We start from the raw sequence: 9,748 nt of genomic DNA, 5'->3' as shown, positions 1-9,748 counted from the left end.
GGAGACATGGTAAACAGAAAAGTTATGTTGCGTTTTAGATTTCACCACCCTATAATATCATTCTCTAGAAATGAACTTCAATTGATCTCTCTTGAATTCATTAAAATTTAATTTATAAGTATTCTCTATGATACAATTATCTGCTGTAATGAAATAAAAAATTTCTTTTTGGACAAATATTTTGCATGGAAACCGGGACTATATTTTGTGGCGTCAGATTAGCAAAGGATGCACCAATGTGACTTTAGCTGACAAATCAGCTGAATGAGAACTGCATTGTAGGTTACTACGAATAATCCAGGAATTTTACGGTTTATAAATTCCTTTATTCTACTATCGGTGAATACAATTGTCAGGTGGATTCCCTGGCCAGCACACGTGATCACGAGTGCAGTCATGTAAAAATTTTGTCCATTTAAATGCATACGAGAAGCTGCTCATCTTCCGTACCCTTGAAGTGCTGGTGTTCTGAACTTGACACTAACTAGTATACATTTTACTAATATTTCTTTTTCTAGTTTACAACAAATTAAAATATCTTTCATAGTTTCGAATGTTTGCATTTTGTTCATACGAACATTTTTTCTTATTTTGCACTCCATTGACATGATCATACAATATTCAATCAACAATAAAAATTATTGGTCAGTTGCTAGTGGTAAGATCCTCTGTGCGCATTGATAGCAATAGCCATATAAGGAAAAAAAAGTTTTGTCAGTGTAGATGATATTATAAATTTTTACCAGCGTATCGGTCGCTAGCGAGCTGTAATTTTTGCAGTAAAATACGGTTAGATATTTTAATTGTTACCGTATTTAACCCCCCCCCCCCCCTTTTAGCCACCCATTTCTGTTGAAAATCATGAAAGTCTTTCAGGAAGGTCTGGAAACACATTTTTCACAGGACATGTTTTCAAAAGAAACAAACTGTAACAATTCCCTGTTTACTGCCAATTTTATTTATAAAACCGGTTCTACCTTATCGCCTTCGAATAGGTAAAGCTAACCCACGTGTCTTGAATTTAAATCACAATAACATTAGTAGGGGTGTACAGATAATATGGGGATTTTTTTTCTGTTTTCTAAAGAGTACTGATACTTTTTGGGTAAAGTAAATATTATAATAATTTTTTACATTACTTTTATGATATTTTCTCTCAGAATGTGATGGGATTTTCTTGGGAGCAATATATGGATCAAATGAAAAGCATGTGCCCATCTCTGGTGGATATTGTCATCTCATCCCTAACTAGAAAGCGGTATCATAGCAGTGTGTCGAAAAAGCGAGGATCCACAACTGTATCCCTTGTCCCACTCGCAGGCACCATATTGAGCTTGATAATGCATAATAGAACAGGCAGAGGTGCTGTGATTCAGAAAATGAATTCGCCGTTCATGTGGCTGAGTGGTTGTAAGAGGAAGGTAGGCGGTGTCTAAGTACACATAATTTTTTTTATTGTCCCCCCTTTATGTAGGAAATTTGGAATTTTAATGTTCATCTACCTGTACGTCCATATGTCTGCGGGTTAGACTTGTGTTTCTAGACAATATGTATAAAAGACCTAAAGTTTTTTCACTAGAAAGTTGTATCATTACTCCTTATGGCTTAAAAAAATAGACTCCTACTGATATTTATAACTGTGTAGGTTTCTATTGTACAAATGTTTTTATTAAAGAAAGATAGTCTCAGTATTAATTTGAACTTGAGCTAAAATGACTCTCTCAGGCTGAATATTAAGCATGGCTCAAAGTCTGTATATGTATATCATTAGCTGTTTTTTTTTTTTTAAGAAACTACCTTTTTTTGCAGGTATTTGATGCATTTAGCAAATTTGGATGGTGTCTTGGAATTTCAGCCACACGCAATTCCATTGATACCTTCAGACAGAAGTATGACAACAAGGTCCTTGACTGGAGGAACAGGATCACTGCTTTACAGATAGGTGTGTAATATTGTCAATCTACAATTTAACTGGCATCTTGCCAAGAATAAGGAATATCAAGTAATTATGATAATATTTTGATGAAAAAAACATATCTTAATAAAGATGTTTTATTATGCAGATCAGCAAGTTCCAGCTGTAGGTGTTAATCAACCTGTTGGTACACCTGAGATTGATGCACCACAGGAAATTGAGGATGATTGGGAGGATGAGGAGGAGGATATAGAGATGGACTTGTCAGATGTAGATTCCCTTTCATCTGACAGTTATACTGACACGTCTGAAAGCACAGAATCAAGGTCCAATTCGTGTATGGCAGAATCACTTAGCAATAGTGATGAGAGCACAGGTGTAAAAAAAAAAAAGACGTTAAAAGAAACTATAGCCTGAGACTTGAATCTGTAAAGAAATTTATTTGTATAAATTTTTTCATGTCTTTGCAATATAGCTTGCTTCTTATATGGTTTTCATATAACATGTTTCTTATCCTGACAAATTTGTTTTCACTTCAGATTCCAGTTTTATGATGCCCAATCCAAATGTCACGAAGTCATTTTTCGTTGACATAACTTTTGATAACGTTAACCAGAAGGTTGGAGTGAGACACCATGTAAGGGGAAAACAGAATAAAATGTTTAACATGGTTCAGGCTTTTGCAACTAGGGACAGAATACCAGTTTATGAACTCAGTAACAAGACTCCTACAGCTGATGACATCATGAATATTCCAGACACAGCCTATCTCCGTAGCGATAGTGATGAGAAGGACATGAAGTTAGAGCTTTCATACATGGTGGCCAAAATTCTAGCTTCTCACATGGAATGTTTTGCTGAATTTAAAGAGTCTAGTCAGTGGAAAATCCAACATCCTTACATGAAAGAATCAAGTGTCAAAAGTGAAATTGTAAGTTTTACCTAATATAATTTATACAGAAAGGTGTGTTCACTACCGTACATTAGCAGAACAATGACAATGACAAAATTAAAAAAAAAAAAAGATCTTTTGAATTTGATATTTTAGGTTCCATTGGGGATTCTCCAGTTTGATGAGACCAAGACAGCTGAAATGATTCAGATACTTGACAATTATAGATAATATGCTCCACAAGATAAAAATGGGAGACCTTTACCATTTGTCCTGTACTGTGATGGATTTAGCTGTGAGCGGGCTGATGGAGCTCAAAGAGCCCGCATTAATGGAGGGGATCAATGGGCCAGATTAGAGATGTTTGAACCTGCCATTCAAGAATGGCACAGGAGATTAATGTTCATGCAGGTAAATCCAGTAAATTTTATGAATCATTTATGTTTGATCTTTTATTTTGAGAAATTTATTTTTAAAACATCAGTATTTAATGAAGACATACATATATAAAATCTCAAAAATATTGTATTTTAGGTGTAAGATTTCAGTAATTGAGTTCCATTTACACTGATCAGGATTTCTCATATTTTAGGAAACATATGACGAATTGTTTAAGTTTTAGAGCCATCGTGAGAAGGGAACATTGTACAACATCAAACAGTACTTTGACCATAAAGGAGTGTCAGGAAACATCATGGAGTGTTTTAATAAAGCGGCTGAGCTCCTCCACTTTGCTACCAAAGGTTTTACAGTAGTAGCAGCTATGGACCTCCTGGGTGTTGACTCAGTTGATGCGATCCCGGAAGCACTACCAAGCAGTGCTAGTGAACGGCAAGATTTCCTGTTGTCTTTGGCAGCTGACATTGTAAACATGGTTTATGAGAAACCGAACACGAAGGAGAAACTTGCCAGTGAACCAAGTCAAGAGGGCTTCCAATACTGCTCCTGTAAAACAGACATTGGAGGGGTGATGCTATTTTGTTCCTACACCAAGTGTAGAAATGGGCAATGGTTCCACATTTACTGTCTTGGCATGTCTGAAGAAGATGTCCCTGAAGGTGAGTTATTTCATCCTTTTAAGTTCAGTAACCCTATGTACTTATATATACATGCTTATTTAGTAGGGTCATTGTCAACATATACACTCTCTTACGATGACAGATCAAGTATTTTATGATTCATATTTACTAAAATTTGTACATTTGTGCTTGTTGTGTTGTTTTAAAAGTATGTAATGTTGGTAGATACAAGTATAGGTACTGATTTACATTGTACATTATGCACAGGAGACTGGTTTTGTTCTGAGGACTGTAGGAGATTGAAGAATTCAAGAAAGAACAAGAGTTCTGTTTCAGACAGATTCAGAGATCTGAAGAAGGAATACGCTCACAGACTTCTCTAGAGAGGACTGAATGATCTTGCAAGGGCTGATGCTGTATCAGAAAACGATGGTCTGAGGATGATCCGGCATTGGAAGTTTGATTTAATGGAATTCTATGAGAAACACCATCCGAAATATTTTGTATATGCCCATCGTCTTCTGTCCAATGTTGCGGGTGCTGTTTCTGAGAGGCTTCGACACCAGTTGATCTGGAACCGAACAGTCAATATCAGAGGTGGCAACAACAACATTCCCAAGGACTTGTATAATGAGTTCCTCAATATAGAGTACAAAGAAAATAGCAGAGATGCTGGGGGTCAACTTACCGATGCCACAATTGCAAGACATAGTCAAATGCTTGGAATAGGTATCAAACTTTATCTTTTAACAGAAAATTGAATAAATCACTGTATTTTTTTTTTATACATGTAACTGTTTTTGCAGCATTGTTAATTTACATGCACAGTATTATAACGAAAAAATAGACAACTGGGAATGAATGTTATTTATTATTACAGGAAAAGTTCTCTCAAAAATGTATCAGGATGCAATAGTCTGCTCATCTGTTCACTCCTACACCAGGAGGAGCTCAAGCCCTGATGACTCGGGAGACGTTCTAAAGTTGGTAGAGTTGCTGGCACCTATCTCTCTTTTTAAGGAGGAAAAAGGAAGATCATTCAAAGGTTTTGAATCCTTTCCAGCAACTTTTTCTGTTTCTCATCCCAAGGGTATGAGGGACAGAATCCAAAGACTAAGAAAGAAAATGGCTAACAACAGACGACTGCACATGATGCACTATTGAAGTAAGAGATAGTATACGATAATTCATTTTTCTAAAAGAACATTTAAAGAGTAGGCATTACTGAAATTACTTTATTACAGAAGAAGAAATTTTGTCAGAAAATTTTGTTTTGTTACTTTACTGGGGCATGAACATTTCCTCGAACAATTTGTGCAACATTTGCACAAGTTACAACAACACATACCAATACTTTTACAAGAAGTACATATGTTTTGTTTGCATCACTGATTGTATGACTATCAATGTTCTCTAACTTGAAGGGTTCCAGGCAGTGTGTCCGGTAACATCCCTGAGTGGTGGTTAACTCCCTGATATATTGCCCTGCCTCGCAGGAACATTTTCTGTGGTTGCTTTTCCGGCACTTCTGGCAGGGTAAAGAGATGCTTCTTGGAAAAGCATAACAGATGGCAAGACTATCTCTGCCATCACGCCCACATCTACCTATTTCCTGCCACATCTGCATCATGGACGGTGGCAGATCCCACAACACACACAAGGCAATGTCTGGAATGTCCATGCCCATTCCGCAGGCGACTGTTGCAATCAATACCCTGACAGTACCACCTGGCCTGCAAAAGGATTCTATTATCCTCCCTTTAGACTCTACATCAGTGCTGGCATGAAACATTTCTACCAGTCGGTTTTCTAAACAAACATGCCCACTGTATGCGTTCTTGCACAGAGCAGAATGCAGCCATATGTATATTCCCTCGCAAGCTGATATAGAGTTAACATAGATTATTATTTTCTTGCAAACTTTACCATATTTTCCAACTGCATCTTGTACCCACTGAAGCTCTTCTTCATAATTTTCAGTAGAGATGCAAATGTCAATCAATATGTTGGGTCTGGAATAAGTTTATTAAAAAAAATAAGACCATGACTGATGCACGAGTATTCTCAGTTGTTTTTGTTTAAAACCATGTACTGTAGAATCACCAATTTTTGTAGGGGTTTAAGGACATTGGCAACGTTTCTGACTTTCGTATAGAATTTTTCAAGATTTTTTGAACAGGTTTAATGGTACCAAACATGTTTAATTCAGGTCCTTTTTACCCATCAAGCCAGCCTTCCTTTATAGATTTTGTCAAATCTATGTTTTTACAATTTTCAATGCATTTCATATGTAAAATGTTGATAAAATGGGCCTATATAATTTTTAACCATACGTTTTCTCCAAAACCCATTTATTTCATAAGGTTTATACATAAAATACATTGTTGAAACCTAACTTCCGATGACATGCATTTAATTTGGCTGAAAATGCAAATATTGAAACAAAACACAGAAATACCAGCACTGTTCATTAATTCTGAGTTACTTCCCTTAACATCTAATCAATATTCATAATGATCAAGAGACTGGTTGTTTGTTTCTATTCTATTATTTACTTTATTGGAAACAAACTGTCATAAAGCATTTTTGCAAGGATTTTTAGTAAGTTTTAATGGTGTCTCGTTCACATAACCTATAGAATCGTTCTCATCTGGTCTCTCTAGCTATCACCACTTTCAGCATAATTATTTCACAACTTTGCACTTCCCAACATTCATGTACCTATTCTTAATGACGACCTGTTGACTGTCTGCCCCCTCCGCACAATGTAAACAAACCCATCGCTGCTTTTCTTTTATTACTGTAGAGTTGAATATATCCGATAAAAAAACACACATGCTTTTGTTTACCTCTCAGTCTGTAACAAATGCTTTATTTGTTTTCAGCGCCTAGAGAATTCCTTACGGGAGATCACTCTCAATGACTTTTGATAAGTGAAAAAACCTATGATTGAACCTTTTTTCTCCGGAAACTCTGCGTTGCCAATGACCTTAATTTTCGTTGTTTTCAAGGTATGATACCCAGGAATTTATGTCCACCACATAAAGCAATTTTTCACAGATAATATCACTGAACAATTCTTCAACCACTTAATCAAATTCACACGAACCAAAATATTTTCCTCAAACCACGAAAATTTGATCCCTTGAAAATATGTGAATTTACAGTTATGTAGGTACATGTGTATATCTCATATCTTGTGTGTGATGAAAATGTATGTATCATGTCTTAGCAAAATGTATGTGTGATGAAATTATACCTGTCAGGTAAAGTAGCAATTACTACAGTGTTACTGGAAAGCCCAAGTACATTGCCAATGTCTTTCTTTATTTCTTTTGTGACTGTTGCAGATAAAGCCAGAACTGGAGCCTCAATAATGCTCTGAAGTAAACCAATCTTGCAACAGTCCTCTCTGAAGTCCAATCCCCTGAATTTTAAATTTACTATGTTCATCTAAATGTCTTTGAAATTTATTGCAGTAGTTTTAAAGTACAATAATAAACTAAACAGATGCTACTATGAATCTCATTGCAATATGATAACAAGTTTGGCTTTCCAGAAAGCCTGAAATGTCATCTCTTTGGTATCAATAATGTCATAATGTCAATAAGAAATAAAACAGAAAGAGAAATATTTTAATGCAATGAATATATAGATTATTACACCTGAAGTTCCCAAATGACTTATTCAGCAAACTCCACAGTAAAGTACGCAGTTTCTTTTAGCCGCAGTACATATATGGAAAGCATGGACGTCTGCCAGAGCACCCAAGGCGATTTTTGGTGAAATTTCATTCTAGCGGTCTTTGTGCTTCTGGGTGTTTACAATTTACTTAAATTCAAATACTTTCCTTGAACTATATTTTCTTAACACAATACGGAATTATCAACAATAATTATCCTTCATTTAAAAGCAGCTAATCATTAAAGTTTGACAGGAATTAATTTAATAAATCCAATTACAGACTAAAAAAATAACATAAAATTAGCGTTGACCACTCTTCATACATTTTTTTGCAGAATCTAATTGTAAGCTTGTTCTTTTGTGCGAGAACCAGTTTTCCCTCTTCCCGTCAACAAATCTATATATAGAAATCACGTCATTGTCAATTCTCTTTGTGGCTTACCCATTTAATAAGGCATAGTATTGAGGATCAATACATACATGTATACGACACACCGAAACTATAGATATTTATGAGCATCGTACTTCTTTTCTAAATTTTCCTTGGCTTTCAAATAGGCCTAAACCGAAAGTAGATAGCACACTCCTAAGCTAGTTCTTCTAAAAGAAAACCAGTTTACAGGCTACTTGGAACTCTGTAAAACATCGAGGACTCCCGAAAGATTAATGGAGGCTTACGCTAGGACTTCACTTCCGGCATACAATCTTAATATGTCATCTCCCGAGGGAGATGACAAATAGGTTGAAGTAGATTTTTTTTATTAAGCTCTTCTAAGCTTAAGGCTCAAGTTAGCTTTCTAATGGAAATTTGTCTGCTGCTTCCCAGTTAATATCAGACACTAGCTCACGAGTATCACACAATGTTTCAAGTAATTTACTTTTTATTTATTTATTTTTTTTACAGTTTTGGATGGTGTTTAGATGTGGTATTTACCATTCAGATATGCAGTGGGCTTCATCATAAGCAACCATGCCGATATTTTGTCTCACATCCAAAATAATGGATCGCCACTGCTTGGACAAAACAGCCTCTGGGGTGGCCAGAACCACTACACTTTTACCTTCTTTAATCTCTATATGTGATAAAATTGTGCCTTAAAGTATGGTTTTAATATTTGGGATTTATTAACTCACTTGCGATTGAAAACCATGATTATTTATTGTATAGAGAGCTTATACATGTATTAATATGATTATACCAAGAATAGATCATTTGCATTTGAAATTTTAGTTTTGTTTCTTAATTGTAGAAAGAATTGATGAATGTCTGGCTGAGTCTATAATATTCATATACATACATATTTAAGTATAAATTAATCATGTGAATATTCATGAATAGAGGCAATAATTTGATTCTGAAGGGGGATGGGGATGCGGATTATAAAGAAAAAAACAAACAAACAGCTCTTGGTTCTTGGAAATATTCTGACCATAGGGCATAGGCACCAGAAGCAAATTGAGAGTGTGTTGGGGTGGGGTGGTGTTTAAGCCCCCCCCCCCCAACCTTGGGAACAGCCCCCATTTTCAATGTAACATTACTTACTGCAAAAAAGTGGGGGGGGGGGGGTGCTTTCCCTTATACTGGATCATCAAATATTAAAAATTTTTGGTAAAGTCTTGAACTAATCCAGTGCAAATTGAACTAGCCGACAACCACCCCCCCCACTCCTTCTCAGAATCAAATTGAAGCGCCACTTATAATGATCAATTATAAGATTTAGATAGACTGGTGAATAACTGGAGTGAATAAATGTAAAAATAGAAAGATGGAGATCGGTTGGTCATATTCTCTCTCTCTGTTTATTGAATTTATTTACGTTACCTCATTTAAAATGAGAGGTGGCAAGATATATGTCAAACTTTTCCCAAAACCTGTGGGAAATATAGCAAACGTGTCCTTCAACTCCAAAATACTTGATATTACTTTCATCTGATCTTCCCGAATACCAAAATTGTAACCTTTATCTCGCAAAATTTTATCTGCTGCTGTAGCAGCCATGACGTCTTATCTATTTTTAAATCTGCTTGGGGGAACACCATGTAGTCTCGCGAGATTTCAAAATGCACGAAATCAAAACAAATCTCGACAGTCCGATAAAAATTGTTCTACAAACTGTTTATTTGATGAACAGGTTTATAAAAGTGAAATAAGTGAGTACAAGAATAACTGTGTTATTGATTTATTATAAGTTAAACAGACAACTTGACTGTCAAGCATTTAAAACCGAGCCGATAACG

At 35.6% G+C, this 9,748-nt stretch overlaps 1 protein-coding gene and 1 pseudogene across 1 annotated transcript; one reads left to right on the top strand and one right to left on the bottom strand.

Annotated features, from left to right (window-relative positions):
• Positions 1-1,340: 1,340 nt before the first annotated feature.
• On the top strand, positions 1,341-5,356 carry LOC134254437 (uncharacterized; annotated as a pseudogene).
• Positions 5,103-9,509, bottom strand: LOC134254436 (ATP-dependent DNA helicase RecQ-like). The gene is made up of 4 exons (XM_062736953.1): positions 9,383-9,509; positions 8,445-8,583; positions 7,086-7,253; positions 5,103-5,838 (listed from the first exon to the last, which is right to left on the bottom strand). The coding sequence occupies exons 1-4, from the start codon at positions 9,507-9,509 to the stop codon at positions 5,103-5,105; spliced, it is 1,170 nt and encodes a 389-aa protein (XP_062592937.1).
• Positions 9,510-9,748: the final 239 nt, after the last annotated feature.

The sequence above is a fragment of the Saccostrea cucullata genome, unplaced genomic scaffold, assembly GCF_032062105.1.
Source record: "Saccostrea cucullata isolate Sc308-1 unplaced genomic scaffold, CSIRO_AGI_Scuc_v1 ctg10702, whole genome shotgun sequence".
In the NCBI taxonomy this organism is placed as follows: Eukaryota; Metazoa; Mollusca; class Bivalvia; order Ostreida; family Ostreidae; genus Saccostrea; species Saccostrea cuccullata.
This window is presented reverse-complemented; position numbering and strand designations above follow the sequence as displayed.